We start from the raw sequence: 18,275 nt of genomic DNA on the forward strand, positions 1-18,275 counted from the left end.
CCGGCTCCGCTCTCACTCCGCGCAGCCCCTCCCCCCCTGAGGAGCGCGGGGGAGCCGGGGGCACACGCAGACACAGGCGCCGAGGGCGAGCGCACGCACCCGGGCGCCCGGGACGAGCGGCGGCGTGTGTGCCCCGCGCGGGGGCTGCGAGTGCGTGTTTACAGAGTGCCTGGCGCGCAGGCGGCCGCAGCGCTCCGTGTGGGCGGCCGGGTGCGTTCCGCGGTGTGTGTTTTGAGTTTCTGTGTACGTGCGTGCGGCTTCGTGGATCCACGCGTGCCGAGCCGCCTTGAGCCCGGGGTTGTGCGGGAGGGGGAGGGGATGGATGAGTCCCCCCCGCCACCACCACCACCACCCACCCCCCGCCGCCTGGGGGAACCCGTGCACAGCGGCTGACCCAAGCCATCCACCATCCGAAACCCAGCTCCGGACCAGACCCTCACACCTTGCGCTCCTGCCTTTGAAGGGAAAAAGTTCAAGGTCTGCTCTGAGTTGCCATGGGATCCCATTCCTCTCCTCAGTTCCCTTAACTTGGTGGTCCTGATAGGTCTGCATCGCCGTGGCCTTCCCCCCACCCCCACCGAGCGTCTCTATCCGTCTCCCTGGCCTGTGGGGGTTTCGTCCAAGCTTAAAGCTGTCCAGACAGAATGCACCAGAATAGGGAAGACCGCATCATCGTTGTACAGAACTCGGTAAGATCCAGGAAACCGTTCCTAGTATCTCATCTCAACCCCTCCTTTAGCGTGGCCTTTTTATTTCCTCTGATTCTGCCTTCAGTAATAGAAATCTAATGCCTCAGGGCCCGCACAAAACAGCCGGGCTGCTGAAACCTTTGTAAAATAATCAATGAACCGAAATTTGAATTCAAGCCCTTGTAACCGGCAAAGCCTCTTGCATCGGACTGAATCTTACCTAGGATTCCGGCAGGAATCACCTTAGGATTCCTCCGAATAGCTCTGTTCCTTAATAACCACCTACCTTGGAATTATGGGAAAATCCTATGTAAACAGAAACTGGGGAGGTGTTCACTAACTACTGGATCCCAAGCAGGCCACTAGTTCAGAATTCCAGAATATGAGTTTTAAGTTCAAGAACTCTGGAGGTTGGAAGAAGGGATGATTGGAAGGTATTTAGTCCATTCTCAATGGGGGAGGGGGAACTTCCCCCACCCCCCACCCCCACTTCCCAGGCAGTGGAGGAGTAAAGAAGCAGCAGGACAGAAGTGAAGTGGCAAAGACTTCTGACATGAAAAAATTGCCCTTTAGGTGATTAGATTAGGTGGGGCCTTCAGACCTAGCAGGACAGAGAAGTATCAGCAAAACCAACTCCCAGGAAGTTACACAGGCAGAGACAGAGATGGAGAAAAAAAGCAGAAAGAGTACGGGACTTCCCTCGCTGTGTCCATCTAACTTCTGCATCCATCCTCCTTTCCCCTCTCCTGATGAAGAGCCCCAGCCCGGATGAAGTGGCATCAGAGACCCCAGTCAGACTCCTACGCAATCCAGTTCTCAAACTTGAGAGCCATCATCTTCCTTAACAGCTGAAAAAGAATGAGCTGGAAACTACAAAAGAATTGCAAATTAGGATCTGAGCGAAGGAGCTTCCCAAATTAGGCAGGTATTTAAACACAAAGAGGTGGGAAAGAGGCGGGAGATGTACTTTCAGAGGGATCTCGAAATTTCTTGTCACCACAATGGCATATCCTATCCTGAACCCCCAAGCCCCCAACTCCTATCCCACTTGAAGAAAAGGAAAATTCACCAAAACAAAACAAAAAGTTTTTCATGAAAGGTGCTTCAGAGTCCGTCTAGTCTAACCCACTTCATTTAACAAATGGGAAAACTAAGCCTAGAAAAATAACGCGGTCCCCACAGAGTAAGCAACAAAGCCAGGGCCAAACCTCCTAACCTTTTTCCTGTGTTTTTCCAGTCTGTGGCTCTCTTTCTCCTTTAGTTACCCGTTCTGGTCTTTAACCTCAACCTCCTCCTTCTGGCAGCAATTTCGTCCCATTTCTGCTTACCCTACCTCCAGACAGATAAGAACCAGATATATCTGCTCCATCCATAGGCTCAAAAGACCACTGTTTTTCTCTCCCTGCCCTCTCGTCCCCAACCCCCCTCTTTTCTGCCAACCTCATTCCTTTCCTTTTTGCCTTCCAAACTGCCCCTGCCCCTTGGAGACCCCTGCCTCCTCACTCCCCTAACCCTACAATTCCTCCTAACAAGCTCATAGTTTGATAGAGACCAAAAATGATACTTTGGCAGCAGTGACGGATGGATGTGATGTGCCTCCTACGGGAATGCTATTTAAAGGGGCAGCCTCACAATCCTCTCCCTCCAAAGTGACAAGAGAAAAGCCTGCTCCTCAATCTCTCCGGAGCTGCAAACTCAGCTCAAGTTAACTTCTGACTTCCTCAACCTGCAGCCCAGCCTGTGTGCCTGCTTCCTATTCAGGTGGGAGGAGAGAACTTGACACTCACTGAGGTGTGGGGGCTGAGGGGGGACTCATCTTTGTCTCTTTTGATGACAGGTACTTAGGAGGAGCGGGAGGCCCTGGAGGGGGAGAACTGGAAGAACACTCTTCCCCCAACCTCGTGAGTGCATTTCAGCCATGTGCCAGCTTCATCTGAGAGTCGAACTTTGTTGGGGAGAACTGATACAGGCAAGAGGACCTGTGTGAAGGAAGCCTTCCCTCCAGCTGGGACTGCCCTTGCTCCGGAGGCCCAGTGCTCAAACTGGCCATTCCTCCCAGGCAAAGGGCCAGCTGGCTGGATCTCCTGGGCCAGGCTCTGACCCCACCTGCCCACTGAACCGAACACCTTATGGGGGAAGCAGTGCTTGTACCGCGCCAAGGAAAGGGATCTCCTCAACAAGCATCTCACCCCAGCCCTGTGGGAGGGATAATTCCATCTCACTGCCGCAAACAAGTTAATGGAGATTTTAATGAAAACACAGTGCACTAATGAAAATGCTGAGCCTAGACCTACTCTCTGCCTGCAAGACAAAACAATTGGAGTCAGAATTTCTCCCTCAGATTTCATTCCTCAGCTCCTTTTAAGGCCTGAATAAAATAAGCTGGGCATCTGAGAGCAGAAGGCAGCTTATAGTGGATTGTGTCCCCAGCTGTCAGGGGTCAGAGAGCCTCCTGGTCAAGGAAGCAAACTGCCTAAAATGCTCAGGGGTCCTGTCACCTCATCTGTTCCTTCACCTTAGACACTCATTTTTTTGTTTCAGGTGGTAAAGGCCATCATGTCCTCACCTTCTCCTGTTTGTTCATTCTAGAGTCTCTGGTTTCTAACAAGGAAGACTTCCAGCTGCGGAAGCAGTCTGGGCAGGTAGAAAACGTCGAGGATTGACATGAGACTCGGGTCCCAGTTCAAGACATAGTGCTAAACATGGGACCTTCATTACATCATTGAATGTCTCTGAGTCTCTTGACTGGCCTCAACTCAGGAAGCCTCCCCGGCTACCTTGCAGAATTGTCATAAAGGTTGTGAAAGCGCTTTGGGAAAGTATAGATAGCAGAGAAATGTGTGTGTGATTACATGTTTGTGAAAAGATATTATGTCAAATGACAACATTTTCCAGAAAAGGAGAACAGATTTGTATCGCCAAGTGGTAGGGAAGGCGAAGGGGATGTGGTTGTACAAAAGCAACACGAGGAATCCTTGTGGTGACAGAACCGTTCTATAGTTTGACTGTGGTGGTGGCAGATGCACGAACCTACACGTGAAAAAGAGTCACGGAACTACATTCCGTACACACAGACGATCAAGAATAAGTAAAACTGGGGAAATCTGGATTCGATCTTGAACGCTATCAATGTCAATATCCTGGTTATGATAGCATGCTATCGTTTTGCAAGTGCTACCTCTGGGAGAAACTGGTAATGAATGGTACCCGAGATCCCTCTGTGTTCTTTTTCTTTTTCTTTTTTAAGTGGAGTATAGTAGACACACAGTGACTCTGTGTTACTTCTCACAAGTGCATGTGGATGAATTATCTCAATTTAAAAAAAATTTTTTTAAGTAAGCTTTACGCCCAACGTGACCCTGAGATCAAGATTCACGAGCTCTATGGACTGAGCCAGCCAGGAGCCCCTATCTCAACAAAATTTTTAATTACAGAAGTATTATGTCTACCCTCTATTCCCCTGCAGCAACTTCTCTCTTCTGTCCTTAAGAGGCTCCTATTTACGTGGTTCTACATATACGTGAAAAGAGATCTCCATCACCTGAAGGGTAAGATTCTAGCAGAGTAGGATAAGGAGTAGTTGTTCAGATACTTCTGAGCCTTCTCTTCCTAATCAGCTTTGCTCTCAGTCTCAATAGGCCTGACCCTGAATCACTCCTTTAGAACATAATGTCCCTTCCACAGCAAGGAAGGACAACCAGCTGATGCCTGAAGCTGGATCCTCTGTTGCTTCTATCCTGAAGAGGAGACAATTGTTGCTAAGAAAAACTTGTGTATCAATGATGAGTGCCAAGTTTAAGAACTTTTGACTTTCTCGGTGTTGAGAAATAAAGATCAAACATGCATACAAAAATCCCAAAACAGCTATCAAATAGCTTTAGTGAACCTCAGATGGTTTTGTTGAAATCCAACAATTGCTTCCGCTTTATCATGGAAATATGGACATGACCCTAATTAATCAACTAATTATATTTGCCCATTTCCACCACTCTCAACCGGTGACCTGCTATCCATTGCTCCAGTCCTCCCTGGCCGTGGTGCACAGAAGTGATGGATGGGGCCGCTGTTTCCTGCCACGGAGTTAACTAAATCTAGTTTAGTGCTATCTTGAATGCCCCAGGCTTTGTGACACTTGAAATTCTAATTAGTGCAGAAAAGAGCTAAGTTGAAACAGCTTGTACTCCCTCAAGTATACCCGCTCTCAGGGCCCTATAATCTAATGAGGTCTATGAAATTTAAGATCTAGAGGAGAAATCCCTGCCTGGAGCAACAGCTGTACCCAGGATGACAAGGGGATTGGCGTTGAATTAGGGGCTCCAGATAGGAGGAAGAGTACCCTCAAATGATCGGGGAGGGAGACCCACATGACTCTGATCCAATTCACTGTCATGTGACCTCGAATTAGCTAGATTGACCTGTGGCTCTGGGTTGCGGGGATGTCAAAGAAAAAGCAGGAGGGGTTACGGCTAACCAGATGAAAGAACTTACTAGTCCCCGGCAAGGTACTGTAGAGCAGGTGAGGGTGGCTGGGGCCAGGGAGGATCTCCCCCTCTTGTAAGCGGTAGGGATGGGGCAGAGGAAGAGACCCATGACTCCTAAAAGAGCCCCCACAAAGGAAAAAGGAAGTTCTTTGGCTACCACTTTGCAGTAGGAGCAGGCTGAATGTTTGCTGAACACATTTGGAAAAGGAAGAGAGGAGATAATCGTCCTAATGAATGTGCAGGAGACAATAGAAGCTCCAGTGGGAGAATTATAAGCTCATTATGGTTTAATATGATGATTGATCATCTCTGCCCGCCAGCATTATCCTAGAATAGTGATGAAGGTCAAGAGACCCATGCCAGTCAGAGCTCAAGCTCCAGCCACGACAAGACAGAAAACATATTGGAACGTTACCAATTTTTTAATGTAAAATTCACACACGTGACCCCAATTCCCTAATTTTTCCCGCAAACTGTCCTCCCTCTCCCCCCCACCCCCACCCCTGCCAGCCTGCCCCATTTCTCTTTGATTTTTCAGCCGCGGATTATTTTGTTTTTGTGCCTCTGTATGTCTGTTCATCAGCTCTGGCCCCTGACCCCAGCCCTTGAGAAAATGGCTAGAGCTTCATGGGTTTAGGTAGGTCCAAAGGGCCCCTCAGTGGGTACTAGTTGGCACTCGGTTCAGGTGGAAGGCCCGGGATACCTCCCGATAGGCATTTCGCAGCAGGACGTAAGGGAAACAGGACTCCAGCATGTCCAGGGTCAGGAAGGAGGACTCCTCCACTACCTGGAAGAGAGCAGGTAAAGAGATGAGAACCTTGGGGAGGGCCTACCTCTATGACACCCTGTTCCCTCATTCTGTTTCCAGAGCCCTCTCAGGCCCTTAGAGTCACAAGTGAAGAGGTTTCCAAATCACACTCCCCTCCTTCTTCCCTCACTTGGTTTAGTTTTAGGAGAGCAATATGGCCTCTCCGCCTTCATTATAATGGCCCCTGTGTCCTTTATCAGGGTTATAGGAAAGGCTCAGAAGCAGGAGGCAGGAAAGAACCACTTCTCTGGTGGCAGAAAAACTCCCATTTTACCCATTCTGGAGGCTAAATCATTTGTGGGTGCACAGAAGCAGGTAAGGCTGGATAAAAGGGCTAATGACAGAGCTTTACGGAGAAGGCAACGATCACCACTCCAGGCCAAGAAAGAAGAGCCTGGAATCCACATGGGTCCTCTTGTGCCGGGTCTCTGTCTCCTCCCTCCCTAGTAGAGTGCTTGGGGAGCAGTAAGGATGCTGCATAAAGGAGCAGGCATGATTAATTAGTTTAATTAGAAGCCTGTGTGCTATGGTGATCCCAGCAGCCCCCACAGCCAAGCAGAAAGATAGATCAAGATGCCTGGATAAGACTGAGGGTAGTGATGGAGGGTTGGGGGGAAGGGAGACCTATTGGGGAAGGGCCCCACAGCCTAGCATTGGTCTAGAGGCTCCCCTGGTCTAGACCAACCCTGAAGAAGCTCATCAGTGCTCTCCTCATCCCTGAAGTTGTGGGACTAGAAAACACATACCAGAGAGAAGTGTCCCATATCCTCCGGCAATTTACACAGATGGGCCCTCCCCAATATGTCTGGTGTTTCGCATCCTCAAAATTCATTCTGGAAGGAGAATCCACCCTATCTACTCTAATGTGTTTGTTTTTCTGAAGTCCTTTCAAGTTTTAAAATTTATAAGAGTCTGCTGTTCTCAAATACATGCACACACAACAGCCTCAGAGGAACAGACACTGCAGACTGAAGGGAAGGAAATGTGCCAGTAAAACTGTCGATCTGATCTTAGGTTGGATAACAGAGGGACTTTCTTGCTAGGCAAGACTTTCAAAGCTTAGGCCGAGAGAGAGATAGGGTTTCTTTTGCAGGATATGACTCTCAGGTACACGGAAATGAGTGATGGCTTCAAGAAGAATCCACTGCCCCAAGACTTCCTATTCTTTGCTCCATTAAGCCCAGAAGATAACAGGGCTTCTACATGGAGGAAATTCATGGCAGTAGAAACAGCCCTAGAGTGAAGGCCAAGAAACGTGGGTACTCATGGCCTATATTTTGGGGGAGACCTTTTGCATGTCATCTTTCCCTCCCTTCTCCTCAGTTTCCTCACCTACAAATTGTAAGGACTGGACTAATTGCCAGGATCTAGTCTAATTCTGATGTCTAGAATTCCATGATTCTCTGAGAGTCCTCTCTTCCCCTGCTAAACCCATGCCAGGAACAGGCTGGCAGCAACAGGGGTGGGCACTGCCCAGGCTTGACAGCCAAGACAGAAAGACCCCCACAGAGGGAAGTGCCTGGCCAGGACTTGGGGCTACATGAGTAGCCTCTTAACTCAGAATACAGTTCCTTCCCAGGGATTTCTATGTGAAAACATTTGCATTTAAATTGCTTTGCAGCAGCTAGTCCCTAGGTCTCTCCCTCTAACAAAAAGCTCCTGGTCCTAGCTCTGTCCCAGCTACTCTGCAGGCTCACTGTGATGCCACAAGGGGCAGACACCCTCCCACACTAGGGGATGGGGTGGGCCAGCAAAGCAGAAGGAGGCAGCGCTGAGTGGCAATATAGAACCTTATGGAGGTGAAAACTGCCCAAGCAAATGAAGAAGCATTCCTAAATCATCCAGAAACTAAAATAAGCAGCAGAGAGAGAGAGAAAATTGGTTGACCATCTATTAGGAACTAGGCATTTTCACATATGTTTTCTTATAAATCCTAACACACTATCACAAGGATTATTGCCCACTTTTACAGATAAAGAATCAGAGTCTCCGAAAGGTTAAGGTTAATTAACTGGCCCAAGGTCGTGCTGGTTCAAAGACTATGCTCTATGTAGCACACTACTGGGTTTTGCCCTCATCTGCCTGCTCTGCCCTGTCACCCCTCACCACCACCACCCCCCACACCCCCAACCACACACACACACTCATGTCCATTCTCTTCTCATCTCCGTCATAATCCTTAACCCAATCTAGGCCTTTTCTAGCTGAGACACAGATCCCACTCAATACCTGTGTATTGACAGCAGACCCAAAGAGAGTCCCAGGCATGCCTGCCCCTAACATCTGTGGGCCTTGCCAAGAGTACTACATACTATGTGATTAAATAAATCAAACATTAGGGTCTATTGTTCAACCTTCACAATCTACCTTTATGATTTCATGGACGGTCAGGTTTGAATTAAGAATTCTTAGACTCAAAAAAAATTTTTAATTAATAAATTTTAAAATACGGGCAGCTGGGTGGCTCAGTCAGTGAAGCATCCGACTTTGGCTCAGGTCGTGATTTCACAGTTGATGGGTTCGAGCCCTGCGTGGGACTCTGTGCAGACAGCTCAGAGCCTGGAGCCTGCTTTAGATTCTGTGCTTCCCTCTCTTTCTGCCCCTGCCCCATTCATGCTCTGTCTCTCTGTCTCCTTTTCTCTTTCTCTCTCTCTCTCTCAAAAATGAATAAGCATTAAAAAAAATATTTAGTTTTGAGACAGAGAGAGGCAGAGTATGAACAAGGGAGGGGCAGAGAGAGTGGGAGACACAGAATCCGAAACAGGCCCCAGGCTCTGAGCTGTCAGCACAGAACCTGATCCGGGGCTTGAACCCACGATCCGTAAGATCATGACCTGAGCCGAAGTTGGACACCTAGCTGACGGAGCCACCCAGGCGCCCCTAAAAATATTTTTTTAATTATAAAAAGAATTCTTAGACTCCTCAGAGATCTGCACCAGAAGAGGGTAAAGGGACCGAGCCCCAGTCTGAGGGATTTTTTAGACACATATGGAATCCCTTTCTGCACATCTACACTCCAGCCATAGGTCCCTTGGCACTAGAGGTACATCCTCCAGCAGTACAGTCCACCTCAGTAGGATGGACTTGGGGAAGAAACTCAGTACAAGTCCTACAAGTAGTCTGGAGTCACTTAGCAGAGAATTCTGGGGTCCCGGAAATCTTCGGTGTGGACTTCACGGTGGAACACAGGCTGCCCTCTCCCCATACACCAGAGGAGGGCCTCTGAAACACAGGGGCCAGGGCAGGAGCCCCTCCTCCTGACCATAGCTAAGTGCAGCACTAACCTGGAGAATCAGATGTCAAGAGCAAAAGAGTGAGTAAGCGTGTTGAAGAGGAAAACAGGGTCATGAGGAAAAGATTTTTTTAAGTTAACTGAGTCAGAGTTCCCAGAAGTTTCTGCCAAAGTAACAAAAGCCCACAGCTTGGGAAAGAAGAGATAGCAGGAGGCGCCTGATTCATGACCCACCTGCCTCTCGGTCTTATAGCTTTTCAGCGGAAAATACTCACCTCCTCTGAGCCCCCATCTCCCAGCTCAGCTCTGTATCATCCAGCACCCTCCCCGTAGCACTTTTTAAGGACAAGACATACAGCAGTAGGAAATGGTCAAGTAAAATCAAGCATGAGCTGGACAGGCAGTGATGGATGAGGGACACGGCCCCCCCATCAGATCAGACTTGAGAACATTGCAGGAAAAAGGACCCAGTTGGCCAGGGACAAGGTAGGTCCTGTCCTGCAGAGAAGTCATTGAAGGCTCTACCTTGGGATTACAGGACAAGTGTGGAATGTTAACCAGAATGGGAGGCCTAACCTTCAAGCCAAATTCCGTTCTGAGGTCACATTTCTGAGTGACAACAAGGCAAGAACAAAAAACCCTCAAGAAGAGTCTCCCTCTGGCCTTTGCTCTTTGTGTTCCCAGACCTACTTACACCAAATACATACCAAGCGCATGAGCAGCGAAATGGATTCCCGATTTCTGGTTTTAAGCTTGTCAGTCTCCTGGCCCAGCTGCAGGAGGCTGACGGAAGCCACCTGTAGGGGAAGAATTTGTAAGAAAGCAGATTTTTATGGAGGTCAGAGTAGGACAGCCTCAGGCTACAGGAAGTTAAACAAAGATCAAGGAGGAGAGTTAAGAAGGGCTGGGATGTTCTTGGAGACTCTCAGCTTGGTGGAAAAGAAGCAAATCCCTGAGGCTCCAGAGATGCACCTTGCCTGTAAACCAGGCCGTGCAGACCACAGGAGGTTGTAAGGGTGAGGACAAAAGCTAGAACAAAGGCAAGTAATAATGTATGCTGGAGATTAATCCCTTGTCTCAGGTGGCCTTCAGACAGCACTGTCACCAGGCTGTTTACGGCTGACTCCCCACCAGACTGGAGACAGAGCTGGGCTTTGATTCAGATGCAGTGTTCTTCATACTCCCCTCCTGCCAACTCCCAAATGGCTGTCCTCTCCCTGCACCTCCGGGCCCCCAACAGATCAAAGAGGGAGGAAGAAAACATGATTCACTGCATCCCAGGCCCAGGTTATTCTCATTTAGCAAACAAACAGGGCAAATGGAAAAGGGGGGAAAGGGGGGTCCCTTCTCACTCCATCTTAGAGATCTGAATATTCTTTATATATAAGATGCTTGCAACCCAGTCCGATTGGCTGGCTGGCCCAGTTTAAATGGAGACCCTCTAACTAAACCTCTAGGACAGTGGTATGATTCCTGAGAGAATATGATTTACTGGGTTTCCTCCTAAAAGGAGACAAATGAGGCCCTAGTTCTTAAGTCAGGCCCAAGCTCTGCAGGGGAATAAGCTCCCCATTGTTGAGAATGCTTAGCCAGGCAGTGGGTAATGGACCACGTATCAGAAGCGCATGGATGGGATTCCACATCGGAGGACTTAGAATGGAAAACCCCAGGGCCTCTTTTCAACAATGTAAAGAGACTACTTATTCTGTGCTTTTCTAGAGGCAAAACTTAAGATGAATGGTGATTGTTACAGGGAGTCAAACCTTGGCTAAAAATATTTCTTGAAACAATCTTTCTCGAATTGGATGTGACCTACAGTAAAATCAGCTGCCTGATTATAAACCCCAGTCCTAGAAATCGAGCCCAGCAGTTCTCGAAGTGAGATCCCAGGATGAATGGCTTCAACATCACTTGGGAACTTGGAAATGCAAATTTTCTAGCCCCACCTCAAATCTGAATCAGAAATTCTCCAGGTGATTCTGATTTACACCACCATTTGAGAATGTGAAAAAAAGGTTTTTTGGTTTTTGGGGGGTTTTTTTGGTCAGGATGAGAGTTGGAAAGGGCCTCCTTATAGGTTCTAAAACTCAGTGTCTCTAATTTGATTGTACATCAGATGTCCTGGAGACCTTATTAAAAACAGAGGACTTGGAGTGCCTGGGTGGCTCAGTCAGTTAGGTGACCAACTCTTGATCTTAGCTCAGCTCTTCACCTCAAAGCTCCGCGCTGGGCATGAGGTAGACTCCGCCTTGGGCTCCACACTGGGCATGAAGCCTACTTTAAAGGAAAAAACACAACAACAACAACAACAGAGGCCTGGACTCACCCTAGGTTATTCTAATTCAATAGGTTTGGCATAAGGATCAGGAATCTGTGTTTCAACAAGCTCCTTGGGAATTCTCAGGCACACCAAGGTTGGTGAGTGATGGGTTCAGTTCACTCTCCCTATTTAATAAATAGGCAAAATGAGGCCCCAAAAGTTTGGCTCTTCAGAGGCCACACAACTTCTTAGTAGCAGATCCAGAACTAGAACTCAGATTTGCTGACTTAGTCCAATGCTCTTTCCAAGTATTGAGGCAGAGGCTGAAACCCCAGCTCTAAGGGAATTTAGAAGAAACTCCTGCCTTTCACAAAGTGACCACTATTACTGAATCAATGATGTGGTAGGTTAGACTCCAAGGCCACCAGCAATAGCTGTCTATGGATTTAAGTCATACCAATTCCCGCCAGACTTTGCAATCTTCCATTTCATTCCAAAAGACTTTGTAATCTTCCATTCCTTATAACCTAGGGCCACTCACCACCAAAAACTCCTTGAGGTGAGTTTCAATGTTCTTGTTGTAGAGTGTGAAGAGGGCAGCAGATACCTGGATGATGGCTTTGGTCAAGCAGTGAATATTGTTGTTGTAACCTAGGTTATGATTGACAGAGGGGGAGAGAAATGAAAGGAAATAAAGTGAGTCACCCCAGGCTGACCCCAGCTGGTACTTTCTCAGCTTTTCAGGCTAGGCCACCCCTGTCTGACACCAAAAGGACCAGATTTGGGGAATGATATTCCTAAGAAATATCAGGGGATATTTAGGTAGTAGGAGACAGATATTCCTAAAAAGTTTCACTGGAATTGAATTTTACGGAGGCTTCATTCACAAGTGTTTTTTGAAATAGAACTTTATACCTGAGTCAGAACTCTGCAGTCTCCAGGAGACTAACCTAATAGCACTGGTCCCTCAAACCTACTCCTTACTTACCATCCTTCTCAATACTATAGAAGGAAGAAGGGTCAGTGGCGAGGAGTGGAAGGGAAACGGCAAGAAAGATCAAGAGCAGGCAGGCCACCTTGTATTCTTCCTCAGAAGATGAAGTATCTGGTAAGAAGAAAAAAAGAAAAGAGGAAAAGTAAGATCAGCATACAGGAGTTATCTTCTACAGGGGTCCTATGTCACAGAACTACTGGGAAGATCCCATAAGAAAATTATCTACGAAAACACTTTCTAAAGTATGGTAGACGAGTCATTATTGCTGAAGGAGAACAGGACTGGCCCCCACTTATCATGAGGGGCCGGGTCCCAGAGGCCTCCTCCGGTCACTGGAGCAGAGCTCTTCGTGAAGGGCTGACATGCAGTCCAAGGAAGCTGTCAGCTGCCTGATGGGGTGGGGAGACAGGAAGGAGAGGAAAGAGTCTCACCAAACCAAGAGAGAAGGGCCAGTCCAGCAATTTTGAAAGGGCTTAATAACATCCCCTTGGTTTCATCCCATTCTGAGTATGTATAAGAAAGAGGAAATTCGTAACAGGAAATGCAACAGACAATGGGAAACAAGGGGAAGAAGTGAATGGTGTCAAGGTGATTCTATGGGAGGGGAAAGCACCAGATCACTCTGAGGCACACAGATGATATACCACACAACTCAACATGAAGTCATATGTAACCGTGGATTGCTCTCTTGTTTCATTTTCATTAATCTTATCTCCCCAACTAGATCGCAAGTTCCTTTGAGCATTTGCTGACCATCAAAGAGACTCTCACTTAATATTTTTCAGCAAATTGACAGGTCAACTGGTTGGAACCTGGTTAGGAATCTAAATTGCCTATGTAAGTATTTTCTAGGCGTAAGGGACTGCACTTAAAGTCTTTCTTTAGCTCCCAACTTATATCCTCTGACTTCACAATCCCAAGTAAAGGTTTCTTGTTACATTGACACTTTCCCACCTAAAAATATGGCCTAAGCCCTCCCTTGCCCACTTTCCCCAATTTTACCGGCTTTCATATTGGCAATGGCAGCCACCAGGGCTGGGTCAATGTCACAGCCCACTCCTGCAGCAGATGCCAGCTCAAAGACACTCAGGGTCACCTAGTAGAGAAGAAAACAACGTTCTGGACAGGATTCCCAGAGGGAACTGTGTGGCAGAAGCTACGGGTGGTTGCAATTCCTGGATCACAGATTTTAAGCCTTTGGTGTATTATCATCTTTTCTAGATATTCTTTACAGCTCTCCCTAACCTACAGGGAAAAAGCACAAATGCTTTTGTTTGGCATTCAGATACTCCCCAGTGCAAATTTATTTTCTCAATCTTAATTCCCCAAGTGCCTACAGTCAATGCAGCCAGAGCTATCAATTCACTGTCTCCAAACTACAACTCACTTTCTTACTATCATACTTATTATCATACTTTGGTTCATGTGCTTCCCTCATCTCTACTTATATCTAAGTGACATCCATCCCTTGAGGCTTAACTCAAATCTCATATTGCGTGTGAAGCCCTCCCTGAAACACTTCAGCCCCGACTCATCTCTTCCTTCTTAGAGTGGTACCACGGACTTAGCATGGGTCACACACAACTCCTAGTATATCAGTTACCTTTTCCAATAAGAAGTGGGACATATGGCTTATGTCACCACCAAGAAAATAATCCTCTACAACCTCATGGCATCTGAGGGGAGAAAAAGGCCTTGGAGTGAGAAGATCTGGGTTCAAACCCCAGGACCACCACTTTCTAAATGTGTGATCTTGGCTACATGTTACCAAACCTCTTTGAGCCTCAGTTTCCTCATCTGTCAAACTGGGAGAATACTCCCTCACAGAGCTGTTGTGGAGATTAAACCTACACAGAGTTGCTAATGTCCAATAAATATTATTCTTTTCCTCCTCTTTCTTTATCTCCAAGCCAGAAATATTGCACTTTTTCTCTTTCATTTTTAACACAATGCTAAGCACATAGAAGGTATTCAACTAATATTTATTAATTGATAGAATTTAAGAAACAAAACAGATGAACATATGGGAAAGGGGGTGGAGAGAAGAAAGGGGACCAAACTATAAGAGTCTCTTAACAGTAGAGAGCAAACTACAGATTGATGGAGGGAGGTGGGTGGGTGATAGGCTAGATGGGTGGCAGGCATTAAGGAAGGCACTCGTTGTGATGAGCACTGGGTGTTGTATGTAAGTCATAAATCACTAAATTCTACTCCTGAAATCAGTATTGGACTCTATGTTAGCTAGCCAAAATTTAAATTAAAAAAATATATATTTATTGACTGATACTTGAACCTCTTGTACTTAAAATTGAGTTCCCAGGATATGGCCCCAAAGCCCCACTCCCACCCAAGTATTTAGACCTCATTTGAAGTTAACCAAAGTACTTTCAAATGTTTGGGGAGAACAGGACAATTGTTTCAAGAGTAGATAACTGAGTGGGGTAACTTTAGCAAAGAACCCTACAGACACACCAATCTACACACACGTTGCCTATGGTACTTGACATAGAAGACACGCCTTTGCCACGTTCTGCTCCCTTTATTTAAATTGCCTATAGTTGGTGGGTCTGGGGAGATCAGGGACCTGGTCCATAACCTGTGGCTTTTCTGGAAGAAGAAAGGGATGATCAAAGGAGTCTTATTTTCTCTTTCCCTAATCTTTGTACTCCTTTGAGGCAGCAACAGAATCTCTGATGGACAGGCCACCATCCCCTCTTCCCCCGCTCCAACCTGCTTATTTGCACAAATAGGCAAAGCCTAAAACTCAGTGCTGCCCAGGAGATACAGGTAGACAAGGTTTTGACAGGCTCAGCATTCATCTCTGACATCAGCAGTTTCCAGAAACCCAGGTTCACTGTAAAAGAACAGTCAGAAGGGGCAGCCAGCCCAGTGAAACACCAAACCCACACGGTCCCTAGGACAGCTTCAACCTTAAACTCAGGAAAAGAGTGGGGAAATTTCACAATTCCTTTGATCTCAGGGCAAGGAAGTTTTTCTTAATATCTAACATTGATTCTTCCTGCTAACCAGTTTCCTCTTAATCACAGAGCTCTCTCCATGAAGGAAGTCAAGGGCAAGAGAAGTGGCCTACCCTATGTGTCTGAAGGCCCTTGTTCCCAGCCTTTGACTGTATATCTTACATAACAGATGTGTTTGTTTCGAGTGTTTCAAAGGACAAGAAGATGCTGCAAAGGTGAGGGGGGTGCAGAAAAATGGATGTTTGACTCAGGGTGCCTGCAGAAGGCCCTCCTCCTTTCTCCATCTCTGTAGTAAATGCGGCCCTGAGCTGGGTGACACAGACATAGAGGAAACAGAAAGTCTCAGAACTAGGAGGAAGGAAAGACCAGAAAAAGGAAACCCAGCTCAGGTAGACTGGGTGGGAATGGAAGCAATAAATCTTTTCACAAAAAGTATCTGAACTCCTGACTGGAGAAGGGACTTGTTTGCACATAGTTCAGTATCTACTTTGCACATTTGAGGTAGAAAAACCTACAGAGACTACCCTAGATTTTACTTTTCTCCAGTAACATTTCCCTGACCCTCACAGGTCAGCCAGGTTCCCACTTCTGTCCATCCCCTCATGTCTCCCCAGCTCTGCCCTGTCTCTCCAAGAATATCATCTGACCAGTGCTCCTCTCTCTACAAAATCTCTCCTAGTGCTTTCCTAATTCAAATGCTGGCTCCTTCCCAACAATATTCCTCAGAGCCCTCCCTCCCTTCCAAGGTCCTGGATACATCCTTTTCAACCACAGTCTCCTGAGTGGATTGCACTCAGCATGGCCTCATACCTTGATGTCTGTGTCTGGGGTGACAAACTCCTTCAGGCATTCAATGGGACCTATAAGAAATGGGCAGTGGGAAGAGAACACCTGCAGAAGAGAGAAGATAAATGAGTCCACAGGGCAGGGCCAAAACCTTCAAAGATAGATGGAAACAAACATAACAAGGGCCCCAGCTTGGTTGAGGACCCAGCCAGCTTCCCACACAAGCCTCTCATCATGCCTTTAGGTGTCCTTCCCTCATCTATCACCAGAGACCTTCCAGGACCTCTGCTAAATTAAGTTCCTCCTTTCTCCTCCACGCTCACCACACATTTCCACAACTTCTCATACAAACCCTCCCCTCAGAAACATCTGCGATTCTGGGGCGGCCCCTTCCCCTCAACTCACCTCCCGAAGTCCCTCTTGGGCCATGGCCCTAAAACTGAGGATAACACCAATGATGGTCATGCGCTTCAGCACATTATCAGCTCCTGAGGAGGAAGAAGAGCGTTAAAAGAGTAGAACTTAGGAGAATGGTGATGGTTTTGCTTCTGCACACCCAGCCTAGCCCCACCCCATCCCCCAAAACCCGTGTCACGCATAATGCCATTGCCACGGTTCCTTCTCCCATGGCGGGGGGTGGGGGGACTCACCTATCAGTTGGGGCACCAGAGAAGCCATCAAGTCTGCCTTGCTAAAGTTGGATCTGATCTGAACAAGTACATCCATGTTTTCCACCACCAGCTTCTGCAGCCAGGACACAGAGACATTAAGCAGGAGAAGACAAGACCTTGGTACATCCCCCCACCCCCCACCAGTCTCCTACTCCTGCCCCTTTTCTCTGAGGCTGGACCTTCACCCAGGCCTTGTCTCCACAGTACCTTCAGCTCCATAATCTGAGAGGTCACGTGCCACATCAGGTTTTCACTCAGAAACTTCATGCCATAGGGGCCCAACAGTTCAGCCAAGGCCCGCATCTCTGAAATAAAGTTACAGAGGTCCCAGGTGATATATCACAGATATAGGGTAAATCTGAACATTTACAGTGTTTTTCCTCAAGGAAAGGAAGTGGGAAGTTGGGGAGCAAAAGTGGCCTGAAATCCTACATTTAGGTGACTGATCTGGCCACCCTGTGGGACAATTTACTTTCTCCCCCCTGGTACTCATGCAAAGACTTACCACAAATGATACCTATTTACATTCTTATAAGATGCTATACTCTCCCAAGTCCCTTCTGTGGTACCTGGTTTTTGCTCTTGGTGGACCAGCTATACTAACTTGATTAGAGGTAAGAGGTGAGTCACTGACCCTTTCTGAGCCTCCATTTACTTCTCTGTAAAATGAAGAAATTAATATCTGCCCTGAATACTTCCTGGAGTTGATATGAGAGTCAATAAGATACCATTATAAAAACCTTAGAAACTCATAAAGATACATATGATTAGAGGATTATTGATATGATAATTATTAGCAGCCCTCTGAGGTATACAGCACATCCATCTGGTTTAACAGACATGGGAAGGTTAAGTGCTTGTCCAAGGTCACTTAACCAAGAGCTTGTACCTGAAACCCAGCACAATGTCCTATTGGCCCTTACTGTAGATGCCACAACTAGTTTCTTACCTAAGGTCTGGTGTTTTCTGTGTTCTCCCCTCCACTTCCCTTATTTAATGCCTTACTGTCCAAATTTTCCTCTCCTTGAGGTACTTTTTCTCTTTCATAATCAACACACGTCCCCAGAATCCCAGTTGTTTTCTCCTCTAAATCTTTCTTCCCTCCAGTCTGCCCCAGAGGCCTTATCTGTCCCTACTCTTCCCACTTCTGGCCTTTTGTGAATTAAATAAAACCCACCTGGGGAAATCCCCTATTAGAAACATTAGTGACAAGTCCAAATAGGAAGGAGCTCCAGTGATGATCTTTGGCTATGCACCATCCCAGCAGAGAAAATCATAAAAGACCAAAAGTAACAACAACAAGAGACCAGTAGCAGAAAAGTGAGTTTAACACTATTAATAGGAGTTTAGAGGGACAAGAAATTAAGGCTCACACT

General features: G+C 47.0%; 1 protein-coding gene across 3 annotated transcripts in view; it reads right to left on the reverse strand.

Moving 5' to 3' along the window:
* Nucleotides 1-5,576: 5,576 nt before the first annotated feature.
* The window catches only part of NCKAP1L (NCK associated protein 1 like), a 38,619-nt gene continuing 25,920 nt past the window's right edge, over nt 5,577-18,275 (reverse strand). For all 3 annotated transcript variants that reach the window (XM_029953950.1, XM_029953949.1, XM_029953948.1), the window contains 9 exons: nt 17,107-17,204; nt 16,879-16,972; nt 16,634-16,716; nt 16,253-16,333; nt 13,467-13,560; nt 12,459-12,575; nt 12,012-12,121; nt 9,918-10,007; nt 5,577-5,957 (listed from right to left, as the gene is read on the reverse strand). In XM_029953950.1, the coding sequence (XP_029809810.1) occupies nt 5,826-5,957; nt 9,918-10,007; nt 12,012-12,121; nt 12,459-12,575; nt 13,467-13,560; nt 16,253-16,333; nt 16,634-16,716; nt 16,879-16,972; nt 17,107-17,204 (899 nt within the window). In that variant the 3' untranslated portion in view covers nt 5,577-5,825. The remainder of the gene's footprint in view (nt 5,958-9,917; nt 10,008-12,011; nt 12,122-12,458; nt 12,576-13,466; nt 13,561-16,252; nt 16,334-16,633; nt 16,717-16,878; nt 16,973-17,106; nt 17,205-18,275) is intronic.

The sequence above is a fragment of the Suricata suricatta genome, chromosome 10 (assembly GCF_006229205.1).
Source record: "Suricata suricatta isolate VVHF042 chromosome 10, meerkat_22Aug2017_6uvM2_HiC, whole genome shotgun sequence".
Lineage (NCBI taxonomy): Eukaryota > Metazoa > Chordata > Mammalia > Carnivora > Herpestidae > Suricata > Suricata suricatta.